This window comes from Magnolia sinica, chromosome 10 (genome assembly GCF_029962835.1).
Source record: "Magnolia sinica isolate HGM2019 chromosome 10, MsV1, whole genome shotgun sequence".
Lineage (NCBI taxonomy): Eukaryota > Viridiplantae > Streptophyta > Magnoliopsida > Magnoliales > Magnoliaceae > Magnolia > Magnolia sinica.
The window spans coordinates 45169492-45191204 of NC_080582.1; the positions used below are offsets into that span (position 1 = coordinate 45169492).

Here is a 21713-nt window from a genome sequence, read left to right on the forward strand (position 1 = left end):
TTCTCATTCCAAAAACTCTCCTAGATCATTTTACAACAAATTTTGACCACCTGACTATAGTTTTTAAGATTAAAACCATAGATTAAAGTGATTTGAGCAAATAGATGCTCCATGGGCCTTAAAAAAAATTGAAAAAGTAGTATTTATGTCTTTTTTTAATTTTAAATTTCTAGTTCTAATGCTTGATTGTGATGTGTAAACATTAGAGACATATAATAATGTTCAGAAATTCACTAAATAGCCCGATACAACACTATCACTATTCACTAAAGAGCGGATCATTACACTACCATATACATGTTCAAAACAAAAAATGAATATATATTTGGAATATTTACATTATTTTGGAGTTTTTAGATATATATATATATATATATATATATATATATATATATATATATATATATATATATATTCATAATTTTTCCGGCAAAAGAAAATTTTCAACCATTACAGGGGTTGTAATGGTTGTTACGCTCTTGTATCAGCCGTTACGGCCGATATCTGTATCGGTAATGGTGGTGACCGTTACGGCCACTGTTACCGATACCAAATATCTTGCTCATTGTCTTCCCTTTGAGCATCAATCGCTACCGCTGTCCCAATACAAGTTCCAATTTCTCTGAAGACTTTGTTCATCCAGAATTCCAAAAGGGATATCCCAAACCTGGAACCAATGTTCCTCCCACCCATATACAAACCACTCTTCCCATCTCTGTATCCTCTTCATAGTATTGTCTCGGTACAAATTGCAAGTTAAGAGCACCTTGTCTGCATTCTCTTGGTCACTTAAAGAAACCAACATTGCCTCCTCCTTTAGTTTCTTCCCAATGATATCTTCCTGATCGACCTCTCTGCACTTTCGTGCCAGCCATTCCATCATTTTTTCATCAGATATCCCCAGCCAGATTGAAATTACAAAACTGAATTTGAACGATTTCAGCGAATCTTTTAATACCTTCTTATGTGTACGTATTTCTGGCCCCTCCTCCATTGTCACCCTCCAGATCCACTTACCTTCTGCTGTCTTCGAAGATGCATTGATCTTTGAATTCATCTTCGAACCCTGTTTCAGGATATTTGTAACAACCTCTTTGTAAGATCTACCCATTCCCATTTCACTACTCTCTGGTGGAAATTCCCGTGTCGACATTGCTGCCACCTTCTGATTATCAAGAAACTTTCCTCTATTCTCTTTCTTCCTCTTATCCTTCCAACTAACCTCTTCCCTGTTTTTAATCTCTGGTCCAAACTGAGCTTTCTTTTTACTGAGTTCCTTCACTCCAAAACTCTCTCCATTCAACATCGTAATCGCCTTTTCCACCTCCTCGTCAAGGCTCATCCCTATAAATGCAAATCCTCTCGAGATGCTAGTTGTTCACGAGGTATGACTATCTCCATTACCTTACCGGCACGTCCGAACACCCTTTCGAAATTCACCGGTAACTACTCTTCCGGAAACTCACCATGAACAAGGTCGGATACTCCTATGGCCCTTTTGCTACCCTCTTTTCTACCTTCCCTTGCTCCACCTTCCTCTTGGAAATTGTCGTCCAGCCCCCTGTGTTTGTTCCTCTTCCACAGTTCCTTCTTCATCCCCAATTCTTGTTGCTATCTGCTTTTCTTTCTCATTGTGTTTAGTCCCTTCTCCTGTTCCGTTGTTTTCGATTCTGGTTTTTTTTTTTTTTCGCCGCTCTTTCACAAATCTTTCAGTTATGGTTCATAGGGTATGGTCTTTCATTTGTAATATTTTGGATCCTAAATGTGTAACTGTCTTATAACATCTCCTAAAAATTCACTGAAAAATTTGACCATTTTCTCAAGGTTAATGTTTTCCTCAGACAACGATACATTTCTAGATATCTGTTATATTATCAACAATAATGATGCATGTTTCCATATCCTAGGGGTTTGATAGATATAACAATAACAATACATGAAACATATTTGTACATTTTGAAACAGATGCTTCCCTGCTCTTGGATCTGAATCTGTTGCTACTTTGTTTCACGCTCTGTGCAACTATAGTTGGAGGTCATCGGCTTGGGGTCAGTGTGGCAGATGTTTTGTGGAGGTTACCTATTAAAGCTGTTATAATGTTTTTTTTTTTTTTTTTTGAAAGGTGATAATTTCATTAAAAGGGCAAAGCCAAATATACAAAAGAATAGAAAGCAAAAGACCAACTACTGCCAACCCAATGGAAAAGGAAACAAACTGTTCGTAACCAGTGTTTGAAATATCGGTATCGCGTTATGTATCGCATCCTTGGGATACAGATACGTATCGGTTATCACACGAGATCTATTGTTTGTATTAGGTAATTTATCGTACTTTTTTGGAATACATGGGGAAACATTGGGAAAATAGTTGAATTTTTCAATGAAACTTCAGGGATTGTTAAAAAAGACCTTAATACATACATTTAAATCATAACATCTAAAAAAAGAAGTGCACATAATAGGTTTCCTTTATATAGGGTCCTAAGCTATGCGCTGTCTAACTAAACTAATGCAATTATATTCAAATTGAATGCATAGCATTTAGAGTGTTATGTGATGATCATTTCATCAAACACTTCTAAATACTTCAAAATTAGTCCCAATTGACAACTGGTGGAAGGGAAATTTCAAAAAAATTAATATTTTAATAAAATTATATTAATTTTTAGTTAAAAATGTTTTTTAATTTTCCAAAATTGACAAGGACTTAAAAATCAGTAGATCAACCCTCATACATGCTTGATGTCATGTTTGGAGTATAACATTGCAAGCAATTTGGAAGAAATTGGGGAAATTTAGAATTTTCTCCAATTTTCCCCAATCGGACCACCTACACTCAAATTTCGAAATTAGAGTATACGTGATGGCCATTTCATCAAATACTCATAGATACTTCGAAATTGGTCTCAACTGATAGCTGGTTGAAGGAACATTTTGAAAAAAACAAGGAGAACATGAAGAACCAATGGATATCAAAATCAAAGCTCTAACTCAAAGATTTTTCATGCAAAACATGAAGAACCAATAGATTTATAACCATATGACATTGATTTAATATAATTTCAACAAAAAAGGGATCGGAAATTGAAAATGCTCACCGGATGGATCGAACATGTGGGATATATCGGCACTACCTGTGCGTTTTGTATCGCATAGGTGGGATACAAGATATATCATGGGATATATCAACTGATATCGTTGATATTTAAAACATCGTTCGTAACCGAAACCTAGTTTATGATTGGAGGTTTAGCCCTCCTGAACACATTCCACTTTATCGCTCTTGTTTTTAAACACAACTATTTCTTTCTAACCACAGAGCCCACAATACCACATGCCCACTAAGCCTCCGTATCTTTTTATCTGTTTCCCCTACACCCCTCGGTGCCAAGATAGAAGAAAGCCCTCAATTGATGCGGGAGACACCCACAGCACCTTGAAAAGATGGAAGAAGGAATCCCACACCTCTCTAGCAAAGGAACAATGAAGAAACAAATGATTCACTGATTCCGCATCTTGAAAATATAGCGAGTAGGCATTCGGAAGAACCATATTCCTCTTTGAAAGATTATTAATAATAAGCACCTTGTTCCTGCCAACTAACCAACCAAGGACCGCTACCTTCAATGGAGCACCGTATTGCCAAACAAAAGTTGTCGACACAAGCCCTTCATTTTCCCCTTCTTCAGGTAGAAACTGATACTAAGATTTAATAGAGAATTTTCCCGATTTATCCTTTTAACCATCTAAGGGAGTCCAAACTCGAGGCAACTGGAGAAGCCTTCTCCAAACAAAGAATAAGGCTAGCGAATTCTTGAATTTCTTCTTCACCCAAGTTCCTTCTACATTGGGGGGACCATATTGCTTCCTCACCCCTCCAAGAGAAACAACTACTAACCTTCATGTTAGCTTTCTTAGCTATCCCTGCTAATCTAGGAAAGGAATCTCTCAGAATATTATCACCCAACCATCTTTCCTCCACAAAACGAATATTTTCTTCATTACCCAACTCAAAGCCCATCCCTTCCCGAACTTTTTGCTTTTAGGATGCCACTGATTTCCATTAGTAAGAGGCACGATGCAACGAAGAAGATTTAGTCCACCACTTGGAATCTTCAATCCCATATTTCTTTCCTATCATGATTCTCCACCTAGCTCCCCCCTCCACCCCAAATCTCCACACCCATTTCCCTAACAACGCTAGATTCATCTCTTCTAACTTTCTCCATCCTGCTCCTCCTTGGTTTCACGGTTTGCACACATCTTCCCACTTCATTAGATGAAAACTTATGGGACTCCTCTGAACCTTTCCAAAAGAAATCCCTCCTTTGCTTTTCCAATATCTTTAAAACAGATTAGGGCTCTTAAAGAGCGACATGAAATAAACTGGAAGATTTGACATAGACTTTTGAATCCAAGTCAATCTACCACCCCTAGATAAATATCTCAATTTCCATCTTGACATCTTCCTCTCACATCTCTCTATAACTGTATCCCACGTGTCTGGTAGGTTTACCTATATCTAATAGGAGGCCCATATACGTAGTCGGAAAGGACCCCTCTGTCATGCCCCAAACTCGGAAACCGGGCTCACAAAATTCCCGATCGCCAAATCCGGTGCCGACAACCACCGTAGTACCTCATTCTCGGCTCCTAGCACCCATACGCCAGATTCCGATCCTGGGACTACAAGGAGGATTTTTCAACGTACATTTATCTCGTAAAAAGCATAACCACAAGTTTACTTAAATCACAAAGGCAACATCATCATCACATATCCACTAATATAAACAGTTGAATACAGTGTTGAAAGGGAAATATACATATATTGAAAATCAAAGCTCCACAAGACAACTGCATGCTCCAAGATAAGACAGCTGCATGCTCTAAGATCAACACTGCTGCGACCTAACACCATTTGCACGTATCTATCGTGCATAAGCTTATAGAAAGCTTAGAGGGTGGTGTAAGTGTGTGTGCAATATAAGCATGTTCAGAATGCAATATCAAAGTAATACAGAAACATGCGGGTAAGTCCATAAATACCATCAGCCTTATCCAGGCTATGTGATGCAAAAACATAATAAGCCAATATCATATACTGAAGAAGCAATGTAGATCAGCTATGCAATGTAGAGACATAGTAAACAAAATATCATATACTGAGAATGCAATGCAATATGCAGTGCGAATAAAATGACCAAGCTGGAGTGGGAAGTCGGGATGATAGTACGTAGTATCGCAGGCTATGGGGTCCATCACAAAGGACTTCTATCCAAACCAGTCCAATACCTAAATTTGGATAACCATGCTCAATGTGGTAAACTCCTGATTTCAGGTTGGTCGCACGCCCCAATTGAAATCTTGACCATTTCGAAGGTACACATAACAATTAGTTGCGCACCACCAGCCCGAGTGGATAGTGAATGAATGAATGAATGAGTAAAATGCTGAGTATGCAACTCCTGCTTGATAAGTCCATATATTAGTTATGTATATCTCTGGGATCATCATCGGGGTCTAGTACACTCTACACTGGCTGCCGCCTCCCTAGCCGCACAGCCATGCAAGTGGAAAAGACCTTACTACCCGCCTGCCAGCAGTATACCAATGCCTACCCGGCTCGTCGATAGCGGACTCATTTGGGAGTTGGTCAAACTCAGCCTAGCTTACAGCTTCCTCACTCGGGCGGATAAGGCCACACCTCCTTCCAACCGACCACAACACAGTGGGAAACGCGGCCTACTGGTATTCGGCACTCGGGCGCTCATGTATATCTACTCGGTATAGACGTTGGAGCGTCTCCTGGCCACGGAGGTTTAGGGACTTTCACCCACGGACATCCAACGTGCCCAGATGCTCGAACCAAACATTTTCGGTGTCTCATCTGGCCATCCACGACATGCCTGTGGAGGCCACAGCCCTGATGTCGCTAGGGCGTACAGTAGTCATATCACAAAATGCGAGATGCATGAGTCATACTATCCAATCATGCATCAAACCTGCGCGTTCTGTGTGCTCATGTGGGGCAACTCCGTCTCTCAGGGAGTCCCATAATAATCCGCCTAATGGCATGTGCGAGGATCAATCACTTCTCATATCAAGCATGCAGATGATGCGTATGGGCATGTGTTATGATGCTATACTATCACGTACTCATAATCGGTATCGATAATCGGCCTAACAAAGAGCCTAAGGGAAGGTCACAATGTGGACATTTAACCATCATTGCCCATCAATGTGGGCATTCAATCGACATTGCTCCCAATGAGTGGCCCTCATTGGGCCAAACATATAGTGGGCCCATGGCTTCACACAAGGGCCTCATATACAATCTCAATGGGCCTTACACAAGGGTCTCATACATCACAATGGGCCTCATCACATAGGCCTCGTATACATCACAATGGGCCTTATACACGGGCCGCATATACATCACAATGGGCCGAATATACATCACAATGGGCCTCATATCTGGGCCGCATATACACCACAATGGGCCGCATCTCATGGGCCTAATACACATCACAATGGGCCTCATATCTGGACCGCATATACACCACAATGGGCCGCATCTCATAGGCCTAATACGCATTATAATGGGCTGCATCACATGGGCCTAATATACGGCATGTGGGCCGCATCACATGGGCCTTAGTACACATCACAATGAGCCTCAAATACGGGCCGCATATACATCTCAATGGGCCACATCTCAGGGCCTCATATACATCGCAATAGGCCACAACAATGGGCCTCAAATGAATCATAGTGGGCCTCGTCCAATGGGCCTCATGTACATCACATTGGGCCTCACACATGACCTCATGTACTGCAGGTGGGCCCTGCACATACAGCAGGTGGGCCTGCACGAGTCAGATGGACCCCACCAGATGGACAACATGGATATACAACGTATACATCACAATGGGCTGCCTGCCCTGGACGGCGTGGATAAAATACATCATGGTTGACCGCAGCCCATGAACGGTGTGCATACAAAACATACCTCAAGTGGGTACCGTCCTAGATGGACGGTGCCGATAAAATACATACACCACGGTAGGGCCCACCGTCCTGTGGACGGTGTAGATAAAACACATACATCATTGTGGGACCTACTTTCCACATAATGGACGGTGGACGGTGAGGGTATCACACATACCTCATGATCAGACCCGTATAACAGGTGACGTCAATCTAGCAGCTAGATAGCTGGTGGGACCCATAGTTCTTGATGACGTCGTACAACAGCTAGATAGCTAGTTGGTCCCCACCGTCTGAAAATGTTGGATGGTGTGGATGGAATCCATACGTTAGGTGGGTCCCACAGATATATGGTGTGGATTAGACCCATAAATCGCTGATGGATCCACGTCCAGCAATGGATGGTGTGGATCAAAATACTTACATCACAGCGGTCCCACGTCTAGATGCTGGATTGGATGGACGACATAGATATAGAATATATACATCCAAGGTGGGCCCCACCCCACACGTGCAACACGTGTGGGTGGGTCCCATGCACCAGGCAAAATGGGTGGCTGGTATGGAGATAACACATACCTCGCGATGGACCCACAGAACTTGTAGCGTCCGTACAACAGCCATGTAGCTGGTGTAGATGCACTCCAGCTGATCTACTTCACAGTAGGTGGGTCCCACGTGGGGCCCACCACATAATATATATTATATATATATACTTTGAGGTGGGTCACACTGTCCAGGAGACTGGACGATGTGGAGTGAGGGACGCCAGCCAATTAGCTTCTATCTCATCGTCCACAGATGGACGGTGAAGATAAAAATAAATATATCAGGGTGGGTCCACGTCAGCATGGCCCACCAAAGTTCTGAATCAAGCTGGTATTTGTTTTTCCCTTTCATATGGTCCAACAGCAATTGCTGCTGGACGCCTAAACCTGGACGGTCAGGACCAGGTGGGCCCGTGGTCTGGACAAAATGGATGGACGTGTGGATGTGGGACACACGTCATGGTGCATCCAGCACACACACATCAAGGTGGGTCCCCGCGGTGGCCCACCGGAGTTCAGATTAGACTGATATTTATGTTTTTCCTTTATCCAGGCCTATCCAAATAGACGGGCAGCAAGGTGGGTCCCGCAATCGGACGGCGTAGATCATACATCAAGGTGGGCCATCATTCATGGAAAAAGAGAGAGATCGGTGAGCCGGAGGGACCTCGCCACTATGGGCCCCTCTAGGTTACAAAACATACATCAAAGAGGGTTCCAAATAGGATCCACACTATCAATCAGTGGGCCCCACTTGGTCCATCACAAAAAGCACAATCTAAACCTATAAACACCCACCGATTCCGCTTCTTCTAGGCTCCATGGACTCCTTAGCTCCTAGGCTTTCCTTTTGATGGTGGAAGATGAAGGTTGGATGGCTAGGATGAGAGATTGGGTGGTAGGAAGTGGGCCACACCTAGCTTCTCCTCTCCTTAGAAATTGCTTGGACGATTCCTCTCTTTGGACGCATGGAATGGAGTGAGAAATGAGAGAGAGAGGAGTGGTGTGTAAGACATGGGAAGCATGGGTCTCATTGACTTTTCAGATGAGATGAGATGAATGGGCTAAAGCATGGGTTGCTTTGACTTGGTGAAGAGAGAGGTATGGGTGAGTGATGGGTTGTGATGGGATGTACTTGACTTGATTGATGTGATTGATTTGATAGATTCTCTTGGGTTTTGCAAATCACGGCATTTTTCCGAAATATGCGCGGGCCACAACTCGTAGCCTGGGTATCACATCGGCACGCGAGACGCGGCGTTGGAGCCGCGGCGACGGTGCGGTCGCAAGAGTACAAGTCTCGGGTCAAGTTGACTCAGGTTGACAGGGCGCGACTCAGGGTCGTGTGCAAATGCTATCCATACGTCGCGGGTTTCCGGAATTCGACCGGAAGGACCGCGGGATCCTAAGCAACGGTACGGACTAAGATATGGGCCTCACACCCTCTACAACCAAATATAGATGCAAAATTTGAGTCACTTCCATAGAGAGCCCAACACCGAGAATCTCACTTTTACTGATATTCACCCTCAGCCCAGAAACCACCTCAAAAGATACTACAATTGACCGAACATTTTGCACCTTAAACGCATCTGCCTTACAGAACAAAAGCGTATCATCCGCATACTGTAAGTGCGAAACTTGGAAATTAGATTTGTTGACCCTAAAGCCTTCCACCAACCCTATCTTTTCTCCTCTCTCTAGCATTTTACTAAGGGCTTCCAACAACAAGACAAAAAGATAAGGAGACAATGGATCACCTTGACGAAGCCCTCTTGAAGCAAAAAAAAGAACCCATTCAGCGAACTATTAACCAATATAGAAAATTTTGTTGATTTGATACACGATTGAATCCAGCCTCGCCATTTTACTCCACAACCCAACCTCCCCAACATATAATCTAGAAAGTCCCAATCCACATGATCATAAGCTTTTTCAATATCAAGTTTTCAAACTACTCATCGATCCCCTCTTCTCTCACAGGAATCAATACATTCATTCGCTACCAAGGACCTATCAACTATTTGTCTTCTCTTTACAAAAGCTCCTTGAGACATCGAAATAAAATTCCCCAACACCCCCCCAGAATCTAGAAGCCACCTTTGCCAAAATCTTGTAAGGCCCACCAAGCAAGCTGATAAGACGAAAATCTTTAAGACTATTTGCACCTTCCTTTTTGGGCTCTAGCACTGGCAATCGCATGAAAGAACTTTGTAATTTTATCACTTTTTGGCAATTGCATGATAGAACTGTATTTTTATCACCTTCTTTGAGCCACAATTCCCTTTATCTTTGGCACCATTTGATCTCTTCCTCTCGAAGTCTATCGCTATATTTTGCATGATGGACCTCCTGCCAAACTCTCTCCTCCTCCAACAGTTGCCTCGATTCTTTGATAATATCTAACCTTTGCAAATCCTGAAGCCACAAGGACGTTTTCTCTTCCCGACCTTGCAAAGTCACTTTTTTCCATTCACAAATCTTCTTCTTTAATAATTTGAGTTTTTGAAATAGGGAGAGGCCCCTCCCCCCCCAACCAAAAAAAAAAAAAAAACAAAAAAACAAAAAACAAAAAAAAGAAGCCCCACCATTCCACTATCTTCTCCGCAAACCCTTGAACCTGAAGCCAAGCTAGCTCAAATCTTAAAGGGCGAGGGCCCCAATTCTCTTCATCTACCTCAAGCAACATCGGGCAATGGTCGGAAAAAGGTTTGGGCATACTGCTCTGTTATATCAAAGGGAATTTCTTCGCCCATTTCATGGATATAAGGAACCTATCTAACCGGGACATAGTCGGATCGACTCGACCATTCAACCTTGTAAGTCTAACACCCCCCATTGGCAAATCCACCAGCTCATTTTTTAAGATTCATGTAGATTTATTATTTTTTTTTTTTCCATACTTGTGGATAGCCTCCTCCCATTAGACTTCTCGTGAGTAAACCTAATCACATTGAAGTCCCTTCCCAAACACCAAGGAACATGCCATCTACTCCACCTATCCAACATTTCCCAAAGTTCGACATGAAATCTTGGTTTACACGGCCTGTATTATGCTGTGAACGTCCCAACAAATCCCAACGCAATATCTTTTAAGGCCACTGACACCGAATATTCCCTTGACCAAGTGTCCTCTTTCTGCAGAATTCCATATCACCAGAATGCCTCCTATTGAACCTATCGCATCGCATCCACTACTACCTAATCTTTCTGCTTTCCCCACCACATTGAATTAATCACCCTCAGATCTATCTTTTCCAACTTAGTTTCATGAAAAGCTGCCATCTGAATCTTGAACTTCTTACACACATCTTTAATTTGCACCTCTTTTGGACACAACCCATCCCCCCAACATTCCATGACATTATCTTCATTTGATACCATGGATCTAATCATGCACAAATTCCATGTTCTTTTTTATTTTTATTTACGCACAATTTTTTGTAAATTAAAAAAAAAAAAAAAAAATCCTTTTTCTACAGGTTGTCTTTATGTTGCTTGAGGAGTCTTCTGATACTATGGATCTAATCATGCATTGATTAAGAAAAATATTTTCTACATTTTTCTATTTTTGGGTTAATTTTTTGAGGTTTTTTTTTTCAAAAATAGTTTTAGGAAAGTTATATGATTATGAATTATACATCTAGGTTAATATATGTTTTTTTTTTTTTTTTTGGGGGGTGTGGTTAGCTTGTTAGTACACACCCATGTCAATACACACACTCCATGTTAGCCACCCCCACTAGGGATTGATACCAAGACCTCTAGTGTTGAAACAAGGTATCTCCACTCAGTCAGGTTAATATATGTTTGTTTTATACATAGATCTGCCATTTACAACTAGATTTAAATTATTTTCTCTTATTTGAGCCGTTTTTATTCATTTTTTGGTATTTTGTTGAGTTTGTCGTTATGTTGCTTGTGGAGTCTTTTGATACTATGGATCTAATCATGCATTGATTAAGAAAAATATTTTCTACAATTTTCTATTTTTGGGTTAATTTTTTGAGTTTTTTTTTTCAAAAATAGTTTTAGGAAAGTTATATGATTATGAATTATACATCTAGGTTAATATATGTTTGTTTTATACATAGATCTGCCATTTACAACTAGATTTAAATTATTTTCTCATATTTGAGCCATTTTTATTCATTTTTAGGTATTTTGTTGAATTTTTTCTTCCAAAATTTCTTTGGGGGAATGATAGATCTAATGTTATTTAAACATATATCTAAGTTCTTTTAACAAATATTTACATTTTAGAGACTGTAAATTTATTTTTAATGTATTTTTGCCTTTTGGGCAATTTTTAAAAGTTTTCTATTGTTTTCAAAAATCAAATTGCATATTACGTGGGCATGCCAACAGGGCTGTATTTCTCACACACGTAGGAGACAACACAAGTGCGAGAGGAAGGTGGGCCCCGTCAATTCCACAAGTCGTCTCATCATCCCCCTCTAGATAAGCATCTTGCCACGCATCATCTTCCCCCCTGCCATCATTGTTCTCATAATGATACGTACTCATGAGAGGGGCTTCAGTGGTGGTTTGGTCATTAGAAGTGATGTTAAAACGAATCTCCTGCTGCCACATCTTCTGAACCAGTACCCGACCCTCTCTAAAGCTGCCACCGATACGTGCCCCCTCATCCTAGGTTTGGAGTGCATGGGGTGAGAGTGCCATCGAACCATGCTCCCACAAACCTCTCTAACCCATGCGGCTTCACCCCATTTCCCCTCTCTCCACCTACCTCTTTATTGTGAATAGGAGATGGCCATGTGTCCCCTTTAAGATCTGATGTACTGCCGGAACATTGAGATTGTGCTTCGTCTTCCATCCTCTTTTTGCAACAGCTTCTTCCCGTCGGTCTGCCATTGGCCCTCTTGCTCCAAATCTCTCCCCAACTCTTCGGAACCCCCCATCTTTTCTCTCTTTCCGCTCTTAATTCTAATACCTCATTCCTAACTATAACCTCTTATGCCCTCTTCTTCTTCACACACACTTGGGGCACCCCCAATTTCTCGCCATCCTTCGTTGCAATGTCTATCGCCACCATATCACCTATACACACCTTGATTTCTATGAAGACTTCCTGGATCCAAAGTTCCAGCGGAATCCCCCAAATGAGGAACCATGCCTCTTCTTGCCAAAAAAAGAGTTCTCCACCCATTTCCTCAACTGTCTCACTAGTCCTTCTCGACACACTGCTTCCCACCACTATCATTTGATCCAAGCATAAGCCCGGTTTTACTGGGATCAATACTTGATTTGTCGCAATCAGCATGACGAGGAAACCATCCTCCGCTATTCCACAACTCTCTTTTAACCATGCTTTGATCACCATTGACTGCTGTAAAGAGTCCCAGGCTTCCTTCGTCACCTCCTGTCGGATTCTGACCACCCATTCTTCACCAATCGCCTTTGACCATATCCACTTCTTTTTGTTCAATCTTCTCCCACTGAATCTTCTGCTTGGAGCTATCATTAACCATCTCGTCCTTTTGAATCTCCTATTGAGTTTTTTCCCTAACTACCATGGTATGCCAAATCGGTTACGTATCGGCCGATACGGCCGATACGTAACGGTAACGGTGCGAACCGTTACCCGTTTCGGGGCCGAAACGGCCGATTCGATTTTTTGTACCCGTATCGGCCGATACGGGAGCGATACGGGCGTAATGGCCCGAAATGGGCCGTTACGGGCCCGTAACGGGCCCGAAACTGTTTCTAACTCCTTCTACTACTAATTTTGACCAACCTTAGCTAGGTATTTGATAGAAAAACACATTATATTATAGATTTTTTTGAATCAAAGCTCGGTGGGCCATTTTTCAGAAATTCGTCAAAAATAGGTATTTATACTTTTTTTAATATATTTTGCTGTTTTAATCATGTCATATGATGTATTAATTATAGTAGAACATGTTAATGTGCATTTTACAGATTTGGGGTGCCATTTAATAATTTTTTAATATTTTTTTCTATTTACACATGAATTTTGGCCCCTTTTTTTAAAATTCGAAAAATCAGTTTTTAATGGTTGTTTTGCTGTTTTAATCATGCCATTTGATGTATTAATCATAGTAGAACATGTTAATGTGCATTTTACAGATTTGGGGTCCCATTTTATATTTTTTTAATATTTTTTTCTATTTACGCATTTATTTTGGCCCTTTTTTTGAAAATTCGAAAAACCATTTTTAAGTGATTCTTTTGCTGTTTTAATGATGTCATATGATGTGTTAATTATAGTAGAACATGTTAGTGTGCATTTTACAGATTTGGGGTTCCATTTTTTATATTTTTTTCTATTTACGCATTTATTTTGGCCCTTTTTTTGAAAATTCGAAAAATTATTTTTTAATGATTCTTTTGCTGTTTTAATGATGCCATATGATGTGTTAATCATAGTAGAACATGTTAATATGCATTTTACAGATTTGGGGTGCCATTTTATATTTTTTTTATATTTTTTTCTATTTACGCATTTATTTTGGCCCTTTTTTTGAAAATTTGAAAAATCATTTTTTAATGATTCTTTTGCTGTTTTAATGATGCCATATGATGTGTTAATCATAGTAGAACATGTTAATGTGCATTTTACATATTTGGGGTGCCATTTTATATATATTTTTATATTTTTTTCTATTTACGCATTTATTTCGGCCCTTTTTTTGAAAATTCGAAAAATCATTTTTTAATGATTCTTTTGCTGTTTTAATGATGCCATATGATGTGTTAATCATAGTAGAACATGTTAATGTGCATTTTACATATTTGGGGTGCCATTTTATATTTTTTTTCTATTTACGCATGAATTTTGGCCCTCAAAAATAATTGCAAACACCTAAATGTAAGATATTTTCATATTACATTCATTCTAATATATCTATCATTGATAGTAGATAGTTAGAAAATTAAATATATGAATTTTGTAGTCAAATTCAGGTTATCTGGTTCATAAATTCATCAGACAGTCCGATACAACTTCTCACTAAAGAGTGGACCGTTATACCACCATAAACATGTTCCAATTTATAAATGAATGCATATTTGGAATGCTTAGAATATTCCGGATTTAATCCATATTTTTTTATATTTTTTTGGCAAAAAAATTTTTTTGCGCCATTACGGGCCGTTACGCCCCCGTATCCGTATCGGTTTTGGAGGTCACCGTTACGCCAACCGATACCGATACGGGACACCTTGCTAACCACAATATCTCCAAAGGACTTTGAACTTACTCATCTACCCCGTTTTGGTTCTAATTGATCACTGGGTAGCTACCCTCTTCCTCCCTCTACTTATTTTCTCCCTACTAATCTTCACGTTTTCTTCCCTATTTTATTATTATTTTTTAATTTTTATTTATCTCACAATTAAAATGGGTCTTTTCAACCTGCAATTTCTTCCGGCCAAAACTTTCCCCATGCAGCATCTTCACAGCCATCACTGCCTCTTCCTCCGACCTCATTTGCATGAAGGTGAATCCACAGAGAGTCATAGTCTTCCAGTCCCAAGATATTATCAACTCCATCACCTGGCTTGCCCTTCCAAAAACCCGAGAGAAGTTCTTCAGAAGCCATCTTATCAAGAAACCCAACTACGAATATAGTTGGTAGCTCCAGTAATGCCTTCTCAACCCCTATCTTCTCCAGCTCTTTCTTCTTTCTGCCCACCTCTGTCCAACTGTCCCCCTCCCCCTCTCGATATCAACTTTCCCATCCTGACCTGTCCCTCTCATTGTTACACTCTCTCTCACCCCTAAGCTACTACCGCACCAATCCGCAACACTCCCCGGCACCTTAATCCCATTTGAACTACCCTCCCCTTTACTATAATCTTCCTTTCTTCTCCACTTCCTTTCCCTCTTTCCTCCAGCAACAGCTAATCGCATCCGCAACTCACACCTGATTATATCTAGCATGTTTTGCTTCTATATCAACCTAATTTATCCAAGCTGTAATAGTCTAAAAATAGCACCTATAGATCCAGAAAATGAACCCCAAATCACTAGAAAATATGCAAAAGTATGCAACTGCAATCTTCCAAATTACCACTTGTATTCCCGGAAATACAGACCCAAAAATCAGCAGCAAGCAGTCCAAGGTTTGGCATATGGTGCCCTTGGGCTGACATCAGCGAGGTACCAAGACTCTTTCAAAATTGTATTATTGTGACATTTTCTGATATATTTTGCTCATGATACTTTTAATTTTCAGTTCTTTTCCCCTATCATCATCATGATCATGATATCCTTATTGCATCCATTTGCGATCTGCTTCTACTCAAGACCGCTCAAACCTAACATCAATCAAATATGGAATGAAAGGCAAAAAAAAGAAGAAGCATCAAGGACATGATTCTATGCACTCGTTTAAAGTTGTGCCCACTGAGATCAATCTTCATCCAATCATCATGACAGCATGACATCAGAAATGTCTAATTAAACAAATAAAATTATATTTGATCTTCGCTAGTTGACCTGTTGATGTGCATAAAACTGTATAAATAGATTTATCAGTATATTTTCTCCTTTCCAAATTACCATTTACTGCAGCGGCAAATGAGGTCATCAGTCCATTCCTGAATAGACATGTTTTGAAAAAAATGAAGCTCTTATTTTCTCAATTTTCTTGTATTTAAATACTTTATTTTCTGTGTTCTGTAAGATTTTCTGAGAAAAATTCCACTTAAAATAGTGGAGAGAAAGGTGCTTAGAAATAGTCTAGGACGAGATTTGTCACTTTGGAGTTGTGGCCCTTTGAGCTTTCACCCTTAGACAGAAGTTGCTTTCTTTGTAGAGTTGCAAAATTGCCCCTTTCTTATGCTCCAAATTTGTCTAGGGACTCTGTACATGCTAAAGTTTATGATATTGTGTTATTTTCTATTCATTATTGAGTAAGCAATGCACTTACCTTATGGATAGAAGTCTTCTCTTGTGTTTTTTTTTTTTCCAACTCCAAGCACTTCTAGCAAGATAACTCAAAGAGGTCATATGTGAGGTAAAAACTTGGGGTTTTTTTTGGTACTCGCACAACTTTCATGATCAAGGTGGGATTCACTTCCTATTTATATTTAAAATATTGATCATTTATTGTTTGTTTGACTTTAGTGCCCCAGGTTATACTTTATGTATTTGTTTTTTCAGCTTGTTTCTTTTCCTCCCCTGTTTGCAAATCCGCAGCTATCACTAAGAATTTGTACTTCTATCTTGAACATGGTCTGATAATTCATTTTTGCTTGATGCATTTCTTGGTCAAGCATTTTTTCATGTTTGATATCAGCTTCTCTTTAGGATGCATATATTCCTTGTGTAATTTGAGATTTTGTGCAGGACTTGCATTTCCTCCTCTTTACTTCTACAATGGAGGTGTCCGTGAATTTCTAGCAACACTAAAAGAACACGTGTTTCTTGTGAGGTGGGTTCTGTTTGTTCAAATTGTGTGATTCTCTTTTTCAGATTTTCTTCCATGATTATTGATAGTTTTGGTTACACTCAAAAGTACTAATGTTTGAAACCTATTGATCAACTTAGAACTTGGCTGATTTCACTTGGGTTCAGTGTTGAATTATCGAACTGAAATTCTGATCTAATATACAATCTTCCAGTCTCAACTTGACCATTTTACTATAAACCATAACTTTGGTGTTGTGTGTTTTAGTGGAATTCATAGCCACATTTGAGTTTTCGTAGATTTGTTGGTTTCAATACTAGTACATCAACCTGATATTCAGAGACACTATATGGGTAACTAGTAAGTAGTTCCTATTCCTGTTGTATATTTATTTATGTTTGTACAGTAACTAAAAGTTTAATAGAAAGCAAAATCCCAAAGTGATATCACTGCTTTAAATAGCTATGCTATGTAGCATGTAGCTTATGCCACATAGCATGGCTTAGCCTTAATGCTACGTAGCTCACATTATAAGTTATTTTTTCACTACAATATTAAAATCAATTAATGTTTTCAATGATTTGTTACATTTTTTTTTTTCAATAAAAATTAGTTAATCATTTCAATGCTTTTAGTTTTAAGTATTAAATATGTTTCGTTGTTCTTTCTTCACCTTTATACTTAAAATCATTACCCTTTCCTATTACTTTAGGTTGCGTTTGGTTGCACCAAATATCATGAAATTTTGTTAAATTTCTTTATTAATCAATCTAATTTAATATAGAACATCTTGAAATTGGTGCAACCAAGCGAGCTTGATTAAAAATCTAGAAGTAGTGTGTAGCTTACTCTGCATGCTATGTAGCTTATGCCTCATGTTTCATGCTATTCACTGTTTAAAACACTGAGTGATATATATTTGATGAAGCAAGCAGAACCTAGAACAAAGTATTCTAGGGAAGTATTCGTGTCTGAAATTTTTTTCTGTTTGCAAGCATATTTAGCATTTAATACTATATTGTCAATTTTATGCATGTATTACGTTGGGATCAACCAAATTGGCTTGTCTAGTTTCTCACTGTTGAGAATGATTCATCCAGGTCTGCAGACGATGCGAATGTCTTTCTCGTGAATGATCTTCAGGATCCTCTCCAGGTCAATTTTTTTCCTAATTACCATGTTGATTCATTATTAGAAGTCCATTACACTAGTCAATAATGTTGCATAAAGGCCCGAGTTGCATTGAGTACTTGCAAGGAATTACAGAGCAAACATTATCTTTTGACCTTGGCTGTAATTAATGTCTTCGGATCCTTCTTTGAATGGAAATCAAAATTTTACTGAAAAGATGGAAGAAGCAAATGCACAGAGAGAAAAGAAAAGGAGAAGAGGAATGATGAGATACTGTACCTTAAACCTCTAATCTGAGGATATAATTCGAGACCCCAGGAGATCCATTTTTTTTTTTCTTTGCATATTACAGCCCTTAAAATGAACATTCGCTGACACCCAATAGATATTGTCCTTCTTGTTTTCTGAAAAAACAATCTCCACGGAAGCCGACTTCTTGTCGCAAATTCTATAGTTCCGCTCCTTCGAGAGAGATCAGAAAACTGAGAGCATTGCCGCTTTCAATAATTTTCTCAACCTTTTGTTCTGAAAACCCCAATTTTCCAGCTTGGATAAGTGCCTGTCGAATTTGGCATATACCATTTCATCTTGAAATAGGCCAATAGTTTCCACCAAATTGATGATGCAAATTCACAATGCAAAAGAAGGTAATTCACTGTTTTCACATTTTTTAAGCATAAGATGTGTCCATTTGTGAGCACGATGTTTCTGAAATGGAGATGATTAATCGTCAAACTTTTATTATGGATAACCATGCGACAAAGACTACACAAGGTGGGCTTGGAAATCTCCACGTATGCTCCAGGGTCTAGCCATTTGTTTTAAACAATCAAATACAATGTTAGAAGGGTCTGAGATAACTTCTTTTCTAGATGCACCTTAGTTCTTTACATTTTTTTTTCCTTTTTCCTTTTAAAAATTGCTCATATGTGACAAAGCATAATGTAAAATATTCCATTAACTTTAGTGGAAGCTAATGTTTTATTTACATCTCAAAGAAGTGAATTTTCTAAAGGACTCATATTTCTATTGATCGAAACACAATTTTGCAAGAGATGTGAATGATGTTGAGTTCCAGGGATGTGGAAATGGAAAGCTTGTTTCAATAAATCTTAATGCTATTACCCTGCATAAACCTTTGATGCAACAAATGCATGGCCTTTTCCATCATCACATAATGCTTCTATGGTGGATGATATTGGTTGGTGATGGACATGATTCTTGTAAAATACATATCATTTGGTTGGTGATTGACATCATTTGTCTATTTGTCGCTTTTAGAGAAGGTGATGTAGGACAATTAACCACTTGCTCTAAAATCTTGAATTGATAGGGCATGGTGAATTAATCCCTTTATCTCATAGCCTAGGCCCCACATCACATAGGTTAGGACCTCGGCCGAACCCCCATCGTGGGCCTCAAATTACATGGGGTCCGCCTCACACGAGTCACCAGCCTAACACGAGCCGCCCACCCCGAGTGCGCCCCTGCATCCTACAGGCAACCCCACTTGAGACTGGTATGAAAATGCCCCTGCATTAATCACCCTTAGTGAGGAGTCTCGAACACGAGACCTCCCGCTCTAATACCACTTTGATGCAAGACAATTAACCACTTGCTCTAAAACTCGAACTGATAGAGCATGACGAATTAATCCCTTTATCTCATAGCCCAGGTCCCACATCGCATGGGTTAGGACCTTGGCCGAACCCCCTTTGTGGGCCCCACATCACATGGGTACTGCCTCACATGAGCCACCTGCCTCACACTGGCCGCCCACCCTGAGTGTGCCGCTGCATCCCACAGGCAACCCCACTTGAGCCTAGTGTGAAAATGCCCTTGCATTAGAAGGTTTAGGAATTTTTCCTACCAATTGTCCGGGCCTCCTGGCTATCAAGGAAGGCTCTAGGAATATCATCACCTGGACCTCTAAAACGAATCCCAATCCTTGAAAAGTATCTTTTGTTTTACTTGAGATCTGTGATGTGACCTTTAGGCTAAACAATTTTTTTTTTTTTTTTGTTAGCTTGTTAGTACACCCCGCTGTCAGTTCATACTTCACTGTTAGCCAACCCCACTGGGGATCGATACTAAACATTTTATTTACTTATATGCGAAGAGAGGCAGAGGATTTGCCGGCTGTTTTGAGCTAGGAAGGTGTCTTTAATCCTTCTCTCTGTACTCCATATATCTGGTTGTAGCTCTTGTTTTGACATTAGAATTTGCCCACTCCACCCACCCCCTTTGAACTCAGTTAATCACCTGCATAGTTTTGTAAAGAGCATGGCCTCAACATTATGTCTGCACTCTATGATAATTTTGAAATGGAAAGATTTCTTTTATCACATGGTCTATCATTGTTTTGCCAAGAATAAGTTTGGCCCTTTCTTTTTCTATGTTTTTTTGGCATGTATTTGCTGCAGAGAAGCCTCTCGTCGTTGGAGCTTCCTAGGGCAGTTTACTTGGCAAATGGTACATCTTCATGCATTTCACCGAATACAGTTCGCTCAACTGATGATTCTGAGAGGACCTATGAAAATACTCATGATGCAACTTCTAGCCTATCTGAATATAATGGGAAGCATAGACAAAAGACTCATGATCCTGCTCGTGATCTCTCGATTCATGTACTGGAGAAATTTTCTCTGGTTACGAAGTTTGCCCGTGAAACAACCTCACATCTCTTTCGTGAAAGTCATAATGATAGTTTCGGTACTTACGATAGAATCCACCAAGTACAGACTGTGCCAGTTAATGCACCTGGTAGTGCACCTGATGACACAATAAAGCCTCAAGATGAAATACCCGTGGCCTCTGATCCTTTGGAGGTAACTCTCTGGTTCCCCTCGACTCATCAATAATGTAATCAAATTGGAAAAGAATCTAGTGTGATGCTTTTGAGAGTTTCATAATTCTAGTCTGGAAAATTTTCCCTGTCAATATTTCTTGCTTTCTTGCTATGAAACACTAATATGTTTGGAATAAAAATAGCTAGTATATACAATAACCAATTGAGTGTAATGATCATAATCCTGCAATCTTTGAAATATTTAATTTGTGAACGAACTTGGAATTGTGTTTGACTGACACTTCATTTATCATCTAGTTGATCTGTTTAATGTCAAGAAAATAAGAGTAGAAGGAGATGATGGAACTCACCTGTCAATTCCAAGATAATCCACATGTTTTGTACTATTTCTTGTTTTTTAAACACAAAAGAAGAAAAATATCTTCTGAAACAACTCATGTACTTTTCTATTAGAAAAATGCTGAACTCCAAATATATTGAAAAGATTCCTGGCATTCCAAAATATACCTAAGCATGGTAACAACTAAGACTTCTTATGTTCCAAGGAAGGAAGTGTCTTGCATGTGTGGAAAAGGCCTAACTAGCAACCAACACTGCATTTTTCCTATTTCATATCCTACATATTAAGGTTGTCTTATTCTAATCTTAAGCCTTAGTCACCAAAAGCTGCTAACACACTAATGCCTTTAGACACCTAAGATTCCCTACAATCGTAAACTCTTTTGCCTAAACACACACACACACACACACACACGCGCGCGCGCGCGCACGCGCAGTATTAACTGTCCGGATCAAGCATGTTGGTCCTATGCAATGTTTTAAATATCGACGATATTGGCCG

At 39.6% G+C, this 21713-nt stretch overlaps 1 protein-coding gene across 5 annotated transcripts in view; it reads left to right on the forward strand.

The window, feature by feature from the left end:
- Window positions 1-21713, forward strand: part of LOC131258346 (uncharacterized) — a 111368-nt gene that overhangs the window by 17213 nt on the left and 72442 nt on the right. For all 5 annotated transcript variants that reach the window (XM_058259606.1, XM_058259608.1, XM_058259604.1 and 2 more), the window contains exons 5-7: window positions 16872-16956; window positions 18033-18087; window positions 20487-20891. In XM_058259606.1, the coding sequence (XP_058115589.1) occupies window positions 16872-16956; window positions 18033-18087; window positions 20487-20891 (545 nt within the window). The remainder of the gene's footprint in view (window positions 1-16871; window positions 16957-18032; window positions 18088-20486; window positions 20892-21713) is intronic.